Source organism: Anabas testudineus, chromosome 2 (assembly GCF_900324465.2).
Source record: "Anabas testudineus chromosome 2, fAnaTes1.2, whole genome shotgun sequence".
Classification (NCBI taxonomy): Eukaryota; Metazoa; Chordata; class Actinopteri; order Anabantiformes; family Anabantidae; genus Anabas; species Anabas testudineus.
Window position 1 is genome coordinate 9,197,984 of NC_046611.1, and position 16,229 is coordinate 9,214,212.

The following is a 16,229-nucleotide window of genomic DNA, read 5'->3' on the forward strand; positions in this document are numbered from 1 at the left end:
TGGTGCGTGCGCGCACACGCACACGCACCACCGTGCACGCACACGCACTGTGGGGTCCAGATGGGGTCCCTGTGGTGGTGGCGCAAGAGGGGCGGGGCCACGGCTCAGACTGCCGCCTCATTAACATATTGGGCGCGTATTCTACGTAGCAGCGACGTCAGCCAATCAAGTCGACGCCTGCGGGAGGCCACGCCCGCGCGGCAACTCGTGCGGCGCGCTCCGTCAGCATTGTAAGTGACGGCGGCGCAAACAAAAGTTGATCGGCGAGTTTCTCCTCGGTGTAGGAAGACTTCTCCAGATAAAGAGGAGTCTGTGTGGCCTCTGAGGGAGTTCAGACAGCTCATCTTCGTCTTTGCAGTGAATATTTAGCGAAGTGCAAAGCTGCGGCGCGGTTTTTTTGATGGTGGAGTTGACCGGCTGCAGCTCATTGTTGTTGGGGGCTTTAAAGTTCGGCTAACAGCAGCTGCTCGGTCACTTAGCCTCATCTCAACCGAGGAGCTGGGCCACGATGGCAGCTGTGTGCCAGCCGCGACGAGCCTTGGTGGAAATACCTGCTCCGCAGCCCAAGATTGCAGGTAAGTCTGCAGACTTCTCATTCAGTTTATATTCTGTAGATATTCAGCGTATATTGTGCTGAAGTGAAGCCGACTGCAGGTCTTTGTGCAGGAGGCGCCACTTTGCTATCATGCTAACATAGCACCCCCGAGTTAACAGTCAGTTAAAGCTAACGCGAAACTAATTAATCACTTTAATGTGGAAAAAAACTGCACTTTAACGTTAACATGCTCAAGTTTCACGACTGGTTTATGTTGTGTGCTGTTTTCTCTAAGTTGAAGTCACATTTTCTTCACAGCTCGCATGAGGAGGTCGTACCTTGAGATATTGAGCGCTCGTATGGCTCCATCTCCGCCGCCCAGAGGGAGAAGTGCGGCCGCCAGCACCAAGCGGGTCCCTTCATGTAGGTACCAGAGCTAAACCTGCAGCTGCAACACTAATGTGCTGCTACAGTGAAAGAGTGGTGGGTTTCTATAGGTTAGGAGTTATTTGTTGTTGCTTATTGTTCTGATCACTTTCCTTTTTCTTTTTTTGTGCAGTGGATTTGCCCATTGCTGGGCTGTGGACTGGAAGGTTAGAGGAGCAGTGTGAGAAGATGGACGAGCACCATAACCCACTCTCCAATCAGCAGCTTGTACAGCTGATCCGCTCCCTCATCTTAGTTGAACAGGTATCGATCAACGCCATTTCACATGCGATGTTTGTAGGAACAATTTGTTTATATAGGAAATACAAATTTGTCCCATACGCTCAAATAAGTCAAATGCCACTTTGCTTCGAGTAAAAACGTCTGTCAAATGTGTGATGTGAAGCTCAGCTGGGTGCCTTCACTACAAAAGCTAAAATATGATGTTTTATCCTAGAGCCAAGAGCCCCGGATCCTGGCCTCAGACCTGAAGTATCTCCAGGAGGATTTACAACTAAAGAAGGCTAACGTTTACAGGTCCATACCCTACTCACGCTTTGGCTCCAACAGGGACGCTCACTGCTACAGAAAGGCATATCCTCACCTGGTGGCGTTCAAAGTGAGTCGAACATGTCCATTAAGTTTTTGTGTTGTAGCCAATTCTCACTGTGGAGTTCTGTCTAGTTGCATTTTCTTCGTCAGGGGTATTTGTCTCACAGATATATTGAAATCTACTATGTGGCTCTAAGCTAAGCGTGTCACCCTAATCTGTCACTTCTGTCTTTCACATTAGGTTTCGTGTCAAGAGTGGGGCCAGGTTCTTCTAAGGAATGAAGACTGGGACGCTGTGTTGGAGCACACACTTATGGCGTGGCGCTACACCAGCGAGTTGCCACAGTGGGATACGACAAGCCATAACGCTCTCCGAGAACAGTGTTACAGCATTCTGGCAGCTAACTGCCTCACTGCTCTCCAGCACTACCACCCTGAACCCAGCAGAGGACGTGAACTGCTCAGGAGGTAACTTTATCTAATTGTGTCTGGCAGCAGGCAAAGAATAGGCAACTGCAACTTTCTCACTAAGCACTGAAATTATTTCATATGTTTAACTTAATCCATGGATCTAAAAGGTCACAGCGTGAACCGGATAGTTAGTGATGCTGAGGTTTCTGGATGACGCCTGTCTAACAGATCACTCCTGTTTTTCTGTCTCTAGGTTGAGGACGTCTCGGCTACACAGCCAGTCAATTGTGCCCTGCATTCAGGAGTTGCAAAGAATTATGGGATGTGCCGATGACTCCTCCATGGATGCAAAATAACAGAAGAAACACAGTGTCACCAGTTGTCTTTACTTGAAAAGTTTGTTTCCTAGACGACCTAAACGGTGTACTCGGTGTGTTTGGGCCAAAAACAGCCTTGATTACACTTAGTTAGAGAAACCACTACAGTATTCTTCCAAAGGTCGTGGTAGCAGTGGAGAAGTGCCAGATAATGCAGGTTAAAGAAGATAAAACCTCCACTTTAAATCACTGATAATGCAGTGAAACCTCTTATTTAATAACACTGCGTCTTTACATGAACTGGAAAGTATTACTACACAAATCATTTGAGGTGCCCCCTCGTAACATTATGTTCATACGTCACCAAACAGCCTTACTGCTAAAGAATTCACATTCAGACAAACGTTGCATTAGTTGGTTCTGGCTGCAATGTAAGTTTTTGTATATTTTTAGAACTTTGTATAGAAAAAGCATTGACCAATGAAATGTAAAGTGTGGAAGGGCCTTTCTCGTTGCTTTATGTGGGTGTGTAAATATGTTACTGTTCAGAAGACTTGAAACTGTGGCCATGTCTCTTTGACTGTGGCTGTTTGTTGTGTGTTTGTATTGTCTGTCAATGGTTGCACAGCTGTGGTTTGTCCTGAAAACTTGAACATTTTTGATAACATAGACCCTTAATTTAAATAAAGTTATTTTGTACTGCAAAGAAATGTATTCTCCTGTGTGATTCGGCCTCATTGTTTTCTGATATTGATCAATATTGTTGTCCTCCAAACCAGAAATGAAAATCCTGTTCATATTATTCTTGAGGAAAAAAAGCTTGTTCCTGCTTGTCATGTTTTCTAAAGGGGCGTTTGTGCACCGAGGTCTTGTTTTCCACTCTTAGTGTAAAAAAAAAAAAATGTCGAGTATAATTTTGGATTTGATGAGTTTTAGCCTGAAGTTGATTTGTAGGCTGTGATAGTTAATTTGTAGACTGTAGTGTCTGTAAAGCACCTTGATTAAAGACTGCTGCTTCTGAAAGATAGGCCATTGTAGAAGATAATAGGATTAATCGATCAGTGCATTGATCATTTGTCTATCCTGGCAGTGTCTGATCTGGACTCTGACATAACATTTTGTATCACTAGGTGGAGCCCAAGTTGCACCATAATCCAACATGTACTGCTTCACAGTCTGGAGTCGGGGCTTCAGTGGAGCAGCACTGTTAAAACCACGGGAGAAACAGCTGTTGCTATGGTGCACTGTAGTGAACGTTACATTATTTTTAAAATGCTATACAGGGTTCTACTTAATTCAATTCAGTTTTATATGTATAAAGGGCAAATCGCAACAGAAGTCATCTTAAGGAACTTTACAGTGTTTAAGGTTTAAGACCTTACAAATAACACTGTATACATAATTATATAGAAACCCAATAACCCCACTTGACCCAGCACAAGAGACAGTGGAGAGGAAAAACTCCCTTTAGAGGAAGAAACCTCCAGCAGCACCAAACTCGGGGTGGGCGGCCATCTGCCTCGACTGGTTGGGGTGAGTGGAAAGAGGAGAGAGAAAAGAACAGCAGGCAACAAAAAACAACAACGGGCACGAAAATCACTGAGCAGGTCGGTAGGACCACTAACTGCACTCTGGGGATAAACAGCTCCAAGGCCGAGGAGACCTGCAGAGGAGAACAGAGAGGAGGAAACACAACTACAGGAGAGAGAAAAGAACAGCGGGCAACAAAAAAACCAACAACAACAAGCAGCAAAAACACTGGGCAGGTCAGTAGGACCAGTAACTGCACTCTGGGGACATACAGCTCTGGGACCGAGGAGACCTGCAGAGGAAAATAGAGAGAGGGAGACAGAGAGGAGGAAACACAACTACAGGAGGGAGAAAAGACAAAGTTACTGACATGCAATGGTAGCAACTGAATGAATAGACGAGAGGAGAGGAGAGGAGAGGAGAGGAGAGGAGAGGAGAGGAGAGGAGAGGAGAGGAGAGGAGAGGAGAGGAGCTCAGTGTATCAGTAGAGGACCCACAGCAGACTAATCCATAGCAGTGTAACTAAAAGGTGGTTCAGAATCAACCGAGCCAACTCCCACTCTAAGCTTTGTAAAAAAGGAAAGTAACTAATGGGAGGTTGGTTAAGGTGAGAGGCTGTTGGCTCATGAGCAGACTCCCTGCTGTCTGAAGTTCTCGTACGTTTCGATAACTCACGAGGACTTGTGTAGTGACATTATTTCCCTCAGGGGGACTTTTATTTCCGATGTAAAGGCATATTCCGTGACATTATGCCGTCCTCTGTGAATTAAGGCAATTATTTGCAACCCTGTTACTGCACAGAGTGGAACGTCTTCATTTTACAGCCTATGGCATGTAAATGTGGTCGTCCCACTCGGATATGTGCCGCTGTAATCAGTAAACTGGAGATCAAACCCCTTTAGAGTCTCTTTCGGTCTCACACTCCGTTTCTGTTTCCTCTCACTACAAGGAACAAAAAACAGGGGAAATATTACCAGAGATTGTTTGTTTAAGCCATCACAATAAATTGGCTTTCACAGCATGCTCATAAAAACAAAACGCAGCAACATCATGGAAATTTCATGGCAGTAATGGCAAAATTACATCTGCAAATTGTTCCTTCTATAAATGTTCAATAGTACAACCAGAGGCTATTTCACGGGCATGCCCTGGATCTCACCTAAGAGATTAACCCTCTAAGCAAGTGGGGGATTTCCTGAGCTAGTTCAGACGCTATGAAGAAGCTCTGTCTTAGCAAAATAAGAAACACAGAACCAAATGCTGAAGCTGAAGTGTTTTGTAGTAAGGACTGCAGCAGATTGATCTCGGCACCACAGAAGAAATAACTCTTTAAAGAGATCAGAGGCACAATGAAGTTGTGTGGAAGTTAAGATGCCTTTATGATGCCATACACATATATACTGTGTGTGTGTATCTATATATATATGTGTGTGTGTGTGTGTGTCCATGAATTACAGGTCCCCTGTGCCGTGTGTTATCGAGTTTGCCTTCAAGAGTAGTGCCAAGATCAGAGAGCTACCATCTACAAAGTGGGGCCTCCTGTTTGTTTGCCTCTGTGCACAGTTTCTGCTCATTCTTCACCACGATAAACGCCACAAACTGTGCCGCGTTCAGTTTCTCCCACGTTGGCAATTCATTTGCTCACTATCTGCCAAATAGCGCCGTAGGTAAGTGATACAGGTCTGTATTATTCCACAGGTAACACAGGAAATAGTGCTAATCCTGGCTTTTAAAAGGTGCTGGTCTCTAGTATGAGGTTTGTTTAAATCTTTATGTAGAAGGAGGAAGCTGTGGTCAGTGTTTCAAAGGGTTCTGGCAAATTATGTACTGCTTATAGTGATGTCAGATAAATAAGAAGGTCAGACTACCGACAACAACAAATGCTAATTGGAGTCGAGAGGTAACTCACTACACTGGACTCCGTGTGTGTGTGAAAGTATATTTTCATTGTGTGGTCTACGTGGATTTATAAAAAGCATTCAGCTTAAAAATCATAAGAGGAATGTGCTGATGTGAACCAAGATTTTGATTTGCATGAAGCCGGAAAACGAGTTTAGATATGCATCTGTCCACAGTTACACAAGCTGTCTTTAAACGGAGGTGATTTAGTTCTGGAGCTACTCTCCCTGGAATTAATCACACAGTTAAAACGACACCAAAGGCACAACCTGGACTGAGAAAAGTACCATATGCAAACTATTGTGGTGCATGGAGCAGAGTGGCCGTGGCAGGATACCACTGATGTACAGAGAAATAAAGAGAGTGCACTGAAGCTCCACGTCACTACTGGATAGTTTGGAATGAACACGTTTGTGCTGTGTCTAATCCACTAGGATCAGATCAGTTTATGAGCAGTTAAAGAAGAACACCAGCGGTGTAGTTAGAGCTCCGACGCTCGCTTTATGAAGTGAAAAAGTATTTTGCATCCTGGCAAAACATTTCAACATAGAATGTATGATAAAATACTGTATGTAAAACGCAGAACAAATATAGAGACAGTACGCAGGATCACCATATGACCCTTCAGTGCAAAAGCGATCCACAGCTGACTCGTCATCCTGAGCAATTACTAGCATGGTGACGTGAGAGATAAAAGAGTTTTTGACCCCGACGGGCTTCACCGTGGGCTCTCTGAACCTCCGTCCAGAGGTGAGGAGTTCAAATTCTCCACACAGAGGATGAAAAGATCAGTTCAAAATGGCTCGAGCCTTTGAAAGTGCTCTCCTTTGAAAGATATTTGACAGATCAGACAGTTTAATGCGAGCGATGCGCTTACGTGAGACTTTAACTTGTCTGGTGGAGCTCGTACGTCATCGAGAGATCTCCAAACCAGATCACGATGAAGAACAGGTTCACTATTAAAACAAACAAAGCATGTGCTGGGTCTTCAAAATCAAGTGAGGTGGGTGGATGTGGAGGAGACTTTAGAAACCCCTCATCCCAAAACAGCTCCCATGATGCCACCTGACATCACAAATGGATCACATCCTTGAGAAATGACTAATTCCCTTTTGTTCAAATGAGCTTTACATTAGTGGTCCTCACAACGCAGAGCTGCGCTGCTTTGCATCTTGAGCCGTCTAAGAAGGAACGGGTTTCCACCTGGGATGGCAGGTGAGTGTAATTAACCGTCATTAACTAGCTGTGAGGATAGAAAACCTGCACTAGTGAGTCTCAAGGAGTTACATAAGGGACCGGGAGAGTGAGCACAGCCACTGAGTGTTTGTACACGACTTGAATAGTAGTACGCAGCGAAATCCCTCTCATAGACATCTGTAGTGACATTCAAACATCTGTCGACTGCAGCTTTCGTGAAAAGCTGGAAGAAAGTGGAGGAGAGCACTTTGATGCCGTGTAGCCGGAATTAAAGCGATAAATCCAGAAAACCGGAGCAGGTACCAGGCACAGATCCTGCTGTCACATCAGCGGAGATGCCCTTTACAGAATAATATTATTCAGATTTAACAGTGTTGTAAAAACAGTCCAGAGCAATCAGAGTGTTGCTTTAAAGCAGCAGAGCTGTGGATTAGCCATCCCCGTTATTTCATTCCCCAAACGACCGCTTATATCAACTGCAAATATTTTAAGTGTTCATCATTTTTTCTGGCTCTAATTTCTTTCCATCTGTGACCTAATAGCCTCCAGTGCTGTTATCGCTCTGCAGGAAAATGCCACTGATAGTCAGAATTACACAGAAATATGCTTTTGGAGTGTTCGCTTTCATTTGGTGAATATTCATCGCTGTCTGTAAAGGTTTAAAGCAGCACAGCTGTAGAATTCACAGAGGGTGGTTTTTGAAGTGCAACAAAAATAAATGGTCGAAACAAGTTGCTTGAGCGCGCTGAATGCTGATCTTTCGAGCCTTCATTTGCATAGATTTCGCAGATCGCAGGACTGTTGATAGACCTTTTTGACAAACAAAGCACACGGTAAATCACATGAATGATGGCTTCACGTCAGTGAGCCAGGATGCACGGTGGAGCTTTTACACAGCAGACATCTTGTTATGTCATAGCAGGAAGTAAAGTTAAAAGTTAAGTCAAAAAGGAACATTTCAAATAAGGGGGAACTGGAGATGTTGACAGGTGGACTGTGCAGGCTTGTTCCTGTGATCCCGTGTAGCCTGCTGTAGTTCTCTGCACAGATGTGCAAGTGGAATCAGTCTTCATTTAACTCATGATGAAAAATCAAATAAGCGTTTCAATCAAAATGTCACACTATTCATTTAATCAAGTCACTGCCAAGTGTAAACAATATCTTGACTGAAGCCTGAACGTTTTCACGTTTCTTCTGCTGGGATTGCAGCATGCAGTCCAAATCGGAAAACTCACATGCAAATGTAATCAGAGTCCTCTTCGTCAGCTGCACTTCAAAGCTGCACAATGGAACAATTAAACCGCTCGTTTTTCTTAAACCAATATATCAATTTTTCTATCAGTGTCGTTTGAGACTTTGGTGTCAAACTGGATTTTATATGGATAAAACATTCAATTTATTCCTTAACAGCAGATACTGAGTGAGTGCAATATATTTTTCAGTTACACCAGAGCAAAGCAATTTGTTTGATGATAAAAGGTCCAGAGAAGTGAGCTCCACCAAATCCTGCAAACTAGACCAGTTGGCATCCAAATCCTTATTCCTGTGTAGAATGTCCTACAAAGATCTGTGTTTTAAATAGCTTTTTCTGGTATTTCTTTCTCCTTTTTTTTTTAAGATCATCCACAGCGGAGAGAAGCAGACAAGATGGTAGAGAAAGGGATGAGTAATAACATATAACAAAGGTCACAGGGCTTATCTGAACCCACCGTCTGCACTGTTCTCCCTCTGGACCTGAACTGCAGTGGAGTTTGACAGAAGTACGGTATGTGGGGAATTATGTTTGTCTTCTAGCCCAAAAACATCCATCGAGGTTCAGTGGAACTTGGCTGATATTTGGGGTGGATGCATTTTATTGGCAAGGACGTAGATATTTATGTGACTCGGACACTGAGCATATTAAAAGGTCTTTGACTGCTGACAGAGCGGGCATCATTCAGCAGGATATGAAACAATGACCACGTAATGATACTGTCAGAACTAATCATGTCAACCTGTTTTAGATGATTGTAAAGCGTTTGGCTCTGGTTTCTAGTCCACCATATGCAAATGTTTAAAATGCAGGTTGATTCCGCGTGCCCTTTAGGTCGGGAGAAGCAGGTGCTCATGAATAAAGAGGATATTTAATATGCGTGAAGTAATTAATTACAAGCCTGATACTTTTACAAGGTGCTTCTGTATTTAGGCTTTGCCACTTGGACACGGCTGTCAATACATTTCTTCTTCTTCTGTCTTTGCTCACTTTTTTCATCCTTCACCTTCTGCCCCCCCTCTCCCGTATTCTCCAACCCTCCATCCCCACCCTCGCTTTGGGAGCCCAGAGGCAAACCCATTCCAATTCAAAACAGTGACAACAGTTGTCTCAAGTTTTCTGAGTCTTTTTTTTTGCATGCAATTATTATTATTCATATTTCACTGTATTTGTTTATTTATATTTTATCTCGCTCTGGTCAGCGAGGAGCCTTTGTTTTGAGCCTGGAGCCAAAATGATAAGAATGCAAATGCACAGTGGCACATTCAAAACAATCACATGAATGAATTAAAAAAATATATTAGTTCTCTATTGACCTTTCGATCTAAGACACTGAGCAAAGTTTCCACAAGTAGCTACATTCATAATGCATCTTTTCCAATTCCTACACGAAGTAACAGAAGTCGGGGATGCAGAGGTCACCCTAACAGAGTCGTCCAGTTAGGCATACATCAATCGTGCTTTAGCTGTGCTTGTAAGAACAGCATCAGATAACGGTAGAGGCAGTGCTCTTTTGCAAAATGGCAACACACTGAGGACATTAATAATCAAAACTGCTTCATATAAACATTATTTGTGAGAGGTACAGGTGACCACTGAGATATTGGGGCTTGCAAATGTACCATTTTCATAATAGCCGATCCAATTAGATCAGAGATCACACTCTCGTTTGTTTGTTTGGGAGGGATATTGGACTTTTGGGCACTGACTACTTGTGGCTTTGTAATGTACTGTTATGTATAGTATGATTTGGGGATCTAATATGTGCATAGCGGAACACCCTGCACTGTTATTTACACCTTTTTGGCACGAGTGTCAAATGTGATTGCGGCTGTTCACGCATGACAGTGTTATGAATCATTTAAGCGTCTGACAGTGTGAAGAGGAGGCAGGTGAAAGAAGAGGAGATAGTGGGTTTTGAGAACTAGAAGTCTCAGCGGCCATCGGCTGACATTCATCAACACACTGCCTTTGCAAGTACACGTGATGGAAGTTATTTTGTTACAGGAAAGTAAAAAAACATTTTGATTATGGCCTCGGTATTGTTGACCTTTAGTTGAGGCAGGTTAATGTCTGTCTGCTGTGTTCTTTAGCTGTTCAATAGGGAAATCAAAGCTAGATTTGGGAAAATGAGCTAGAGGCTGGCTGGAGCCATGTGCCTGGATGAAAAGTCTTTTTCAGAAAATTGCCAAAAAGACACATATTATACTGAGAACAGATATTGTCAGAAAACACTTGACTTTATATTACCAAGGTGAAGCTGGTTGGTGATCTCATTGACTCCACTGAATGAGAGGAAATTGCTACACATCACATTGGCTTTTAAAATGAAATTCAAGACTTGAATTCAAGTTTGTTATTTTGAAGGTGCAAAGCCAAAGTCAGTTTAAGTACTTTTCAGTTTAACAGATGGCCATGAACACAAACTAAATCAGAAACCCCCTGAAAATTACAGAGGAAAGAAAATGTTCTTCTTCTTATTTGCAGTTTTGTATAAATCCTACAATTTGGTCAGTTCTCAATGGGCATAATTAATTATGAGCATCCTTACTACATGACATACGTTAAATTACATATAGAGTTTTAAGCAGTCTTATCTGTACCAGAATCCATGGATGGAGGTTCTTTATAAATGTTTAATGGGTGTGTTTAACATTTGACAATATGTGAGCATGATTTAGGTGAAGATCAGATCTCACTTGTGACCAATACTTTTTTATTCCAGTGTACATCAAAGTTCCTGCTGCTGTCTCACTCTGAATGCAGCATATTAGCCAGCGACTAGACAGGTGAGCACCCTGGGTTCACTGTGATCTGAGGGAGTGTTGTGTATGTGTGTGAATGGAAGGCAGTAGAGATGGACAGTATAATGGTTGGTGGTGGGGTCTTAAAATGACAGAGGCGAGCCACTGACCAGCCCCGAGGGGCTGCGTCCCTGGGTCATGTGTCATTAGTGCAGTCTGATTAGGTGGCGGTCTCTGGCACAGCTGAGCTGGGGCGACAGTGATGCTGTTTTCATGGCTGAGTGAAAAAGCGCTTGCGGCCAACGCCTGTCCTCACTTTGCCTCCTTTCAAAGGAATAAGCTCCATCCAGGCGTCAGGCAGGCGGAACATTTCTCCCACTCACTCGGCTGCACAGCCAGATGCACGTCTGGAATACACTCACCTTGTTTTTGACAAAGTTTTTGTTGAGAGTTATGAAAATGTCAAAACAAAAAGCTAAACTGTTAATTTAACTGTATGTGTAGGTCATAAATGTTCATTCCACACATTAAGCAACTTTATCTTAGTTGTACAGATGGACATGATCATTCTGGTCAGTTCTTGTCAGGTTCAAATTGATATAAAGACAATTAAAATGATCTGCAGATTACTTTGTAGCACAACAGAGGAAGGAACAACACAGTGGGAGATTTGCTGTCCATCCTTCTTAGTCATAGCGACGACGGTCCCATTTAAATTTAGATCATGAGTCACACTGATAGGCGTGAAAGATCTGGAGTGAAAGCTAAATTACTGCCACAGAACCTGAACAGAGAAATGCTGATGGTGCTGAAAGTAGAACACAAAAGTAGAGAGCTGTCAAGCTATAAAATTACACAGCAAGCTGGGTGAAAAGATGATTATGGGCAATTATGTAGTAGCAAATGTCCTCTAAGGGAAGACCTTCCATATTTCCGAGGTTAGCTGGAATGGACACACAAATAGCAACAGCGTTGAGCATCTGCCGTGTTTGTTCATATGTAAATACAATTACATGTACAGTACGTGGTTCTTTGTAGCGATAACTATACGGTTTATATCATAATGAGCTAATGCACAGTTGAATAATTCTGTCTGGGCTCTGACTAAATAACATTATTAGTGCAGCAACAGTGCAAGAAATTGACTCTTCACAAACTCTCCTCTTCTTCTTGGATGCTCAACCAAAACAATGCAACTGGCTTCCATTAAACGCATCTATGGCCTCGCTCTAAACATAAGACATAAAACAAATTAACTTTAATCAGGCCACGATGTCCCTAAGGATCATCACATCCAGGCTCGTTAATGATGTTGTTGAATGTGTACGTTGCTTTTTAAATGCACCGGATCATAGGTGGTGTTGATTTTTCACACGATTTACAGACTTGGATGAGAGGCGTGTGTGGGAGACTCTGATCAAGGTGTCCCTGTTACAAGGCGTCCCTCTCTCTCACACTGTGTTCTGTTACTGACTCATCTAGAGCTCAATAAAATGTGCTATAAGTAAAGTTGTGTTTTAATTTTCGTTCAGCACTGCTATTCCAATGTCAGCACCTGTAAGAATGAACACCTTTAATACATCGCAGACATTTTACGAAAACAAATTAAACTGAACAAAGGAACTTTTCATGACTGTTTGCTGTCACTGCGGGTATAAAGGATTAGGAATGTGATACCAAACACGTGTTTTTTTGCTATTTTGGAGAGTTGTGGGTGGCCCCTTTTGACAGCTCACTCTGGTTACGTTACCTGAGAAGCCACACAAACATTTATCAGAAAACGAGCGTGAGCTGAACTGTTTTCCTGCTCCCAAACTGCACCTTTCATGTTTTCAAACGGCTCGTGTGTTCCAGCCTTCCCTACACGCCAGTCTTCCTTCCCAGACAGGAAGTCATTATAGGGTCTCTCACCCCATCACAGATGGCCATTTAACACATCGCTGGCAACTGCAAATGAACCAGGAGTAGCAGCCGCTTGACTAGACCCGGCCGACTTTGCACAAATACTTATCTCTCGCTCACCTGCTGTGCTGGGATGGGAGGCGCACTTCAACCTTGGCTCGATTTTCACTTTATTTATTTATTTCTATTTGTTTGACACAGTGCTTTCTATTCACTTTGAGGCATTTTGCAAGGTTGTGCGGTCAGAATGGGTTTCTGTTCACTTGCTTTTATTTTCCCACACCTAATTGAACAAACACCATTTAGCCTGGTTTCGAGGAAACTGAATTGGCGTCGACGAGCACGTCGTTGTTTATGTTCTGTTTTGCTTCTTTTTTTTCCAGGAGCTGGGAAAAGAGCTGATGCACAGCAGGGACTTTTCTTAAATCTTATTTTGCTGCCCCAACGAAATTTGTAATAGCCATATTTGCTCTGTCAAGCTGCCTTAGCCTTTTGGTGCATTTGGAATTCCATTGGTGATAAAACAGATAAAGCCAACCTGACAAGTTAAAAATGAGAGCGCAATTGTGGCTGACACCCTGGAGACAGCCGTCCTCCTTGCCTCTTCCTCCCTCTCTCTCGCACTACGTTCTGTTTGCTCTTGTTCTCTGGAAATGCCTTGCTTGTTATTTACTGTCTCTACTGGGTAAAATATTAACGAGGATACCCCTTGAGGATGCTTGCAAGTGCTGAGCAATATGATTGTAGCCAGGCTTTTAAGAGAGAGAACCTAAGCATTGAGGGATGTAAACACAGGCCCTATTCATTAGTCCCTTTGTACCACTCTACCACTTTGCTTTTAATACACTGTATTCACATTGGTTGTCAGATGTCGGATTTTGCCGACACATCCCTTGTGACTACCTATATGTGTAAAAGTGTGAAAAGGGTAAGGAAGGGAAACAACTTATATTTGTGTCCGTTTCAACCGTGTGTGCATGAGGAACTGGCAGGATGTAATGACAGAGTACCTTGCGTGTGAAAAATTCACATGAGATAGGGGGCAGAAGGGTTGATAGAGCAATGCTGGCAAGGCTGGGTGTCTAAATCACGGCTTGGAATGGACCCTCGGCGTGGCGATTGGCTGTCACAGCCACAGATGGAAGACGGCGCCCACAGGAAAAGGATAAACTGTCTGATAAGCGCACGGTGAGGTACAGGGCTTCTGCTGGCAGACAGGCTCTTGAGAGAAAAGGGGGGCACGCGGGGAGGTGGTAGATGGGAATAGAAAAGGAGGAAAACGAGTCAAGAGGGAACAGGCAACAGATGAATCTCCATCTGTGTTCAGAGGCGAGCGGGGATAGCAGCGTGAAAACAAGCCAAAACGACCACTGAGGTGCAGCTTTGGTCTCATACCTCTTGTGGGTTTACCTCTCAGAAGGAACGCCTAAGTGCATCTTTTGATGTTTCCCCTTTCCACAGAGGATGAGGCAGCACACACTTCTGTAATAATGAGCTGGGATGAGTGGCATCAATCAGCTGCTTTAGAAATGGAGACCAACACAGGAGGTGTAGTCGCAGGAGCAGCACCGGCTTTATTCAATCAATAAAAAATGAAAACGAGCAAATGAGAATGGCAATAACTGAATGAAGTGCTAAAATCGGACTCACTGCATCAGAGCAATGATTTGCCCCCAAATGCAAATGGTTGATTTTGCAAGATTTGAGCAACCATACAGTGCAGCTCTTTTGAATACTATGGAGGAAAGTTTTGGTTCTTTTAGTATTTTTCCAAAAGCTTATGTGATGTGTACGCTTGTGTTTGTGTGCACGTTAACATTGTCTGTGATTTCATGCAGCAGTGTAGTATTCGTCAAGTGGGGAATGTAACTTGTCAGGAGACTTCTCCTCTATGTATTTCTAATCTTAAGGAACACTGCTAATAACTGTAAGCTCTTCTAACACGGCCCATGGTCAGTTTAGAAGATGATTTGTAACATTTCACATTCAAATATTGGTAGTGCAGAACGATGCATATTTAAAGAAATGTCAATAATATCCCTTCAGTAGTACAAAAGGATCTATGAATGAATCCAAATCCAAACACCTCCCAGATTGGCAGAGTGCTATCTGTTATTCCCACAGACCGTTTTGGGTTAAGTGGCTTTTCCGCCTCAGACCAAGCCGCACAGGTTAGAGCTGGCTCTTGAAAGATGGTGCTTATCTAGTGATGTGGGTGTCTGTAATATAAGGTGATTTATAGAGCCACCGACTATTGCTGCATCAGATAAGTTGACCGTAGAGTGATACAGCCTCCCAAAGATGAGCAAAAAAAAAAAAAAAAAAAAAAAAAAAAGAGAGAGAGAAGAAGAAGAAAAAAGAACAACACAAGCTGCCCATATAAAATTCCCAGTCAATAACTCTGTACCTGTTACACTCTTCACTTTATATAGAACAGAAAAACAACACTAAAGAAAAGGTTTTTTCTTATACTGTGTAAAATTTAATAAGCTGCACTGACAGGTATTTGATGGCTAAAGATCTGTATCTTTACCTGAGCATGATGGATCTGTCTGTCCTTCCATTTGTTTTATACCAAATCTGATCTTAAGAGGATCAGTAAAGACAAAGGTTTGCCCTCAATAATCTCGTCATGCAGACCACCTATAGCTGGACATGACCACCTCCACCTTTTACCGATGAAACTTTGCATGTGCAGAACATTTCCTGGGGTCCTGTAATTGTTGGAAAATGTAAATTCTTGTTTTTCTATGTGGAGCTTCATTTCAATTTCAGAAATGTAAGGAGATGTGAATATTTCACTTCATTACAACTATAACATTTCCTTCACAGACAGAAACTAATATCCTCAGCCAACATCTGAGACCTTATTCCATTAAGATGGAAACCATCTTATTTTAGTCAGGTTGGCCTAGTCTAAAAAAAACGAAAAAAAAGTTATTGGAAAAAAGATCCTAATGTCAACACCTCAATGAGTTAGAGTCAGTGGAAGTTGTGGAGGTAACAGACTCTTCCCTTCTCTGCTCCTCTGCGGCAGAGATGAGTTTTCTGAAGATGGTGGCCGAGGGGAAAATATAGAGTGCCTGAGTTCATTTATATTCATGTGAACAAAGGAGGCATCCAGTTTGGCTTACTGGACTACAATTGTTATTGTTACGGAGACAATTTGTTCACCTTTGCAACAGGTCTTGGCAAAAGGTTTGGATGCTATTGCCGTGTTTAGATTCTGTCATGTAGAGCATAACAACGACCAGCCGAGTGGGAAATGACTTTCACATCAGTGTTCTTTTAAATCTGAGGTGGAGAGATAAATCTCTAACAGCCACAGTGTCTCCTATATGGTAAAAAGAACATAGGGATCATCGCTGATGCTATGGATTCGGCTAATTTGCTGTAAAATGTGTTTGTTAAACCTATTCACGAAATGCATTGTACATTTGCTAAGCTGATTTTTCTTTTACAGC

General features: G+C 42.8%; 1 protein-coding gene across 1 annotated transcript; it reads left to right on the forward strand.

Moving 5' to 3' along the window:
• The first annotated feature begins 246 nt into the window (after nt 1-246).
• Nucleotides 247-2,939, forward strand: LOC113163096. The gene is made up of 6 exons (XM_026361431.1): nt 247-575; nt 854-958; nt 1,095-1,225; nt 1,419-1,580; nt 1,755-1,981; nt 2,178-2,939. Exons 1-6 carry the CDS (start codon nt 509-511, stop codon nt 2,278-2,280), a joined length of 795 nt encoding a protein of 264 aa, XP_026217216.1. The 5' UTR covers nt 247-508; the 3' UTR covers nt 2,281-2,939.
• The last annotated feature ends 13,290 nt before the right edge of the window (nt 2,940-16,229 follow it).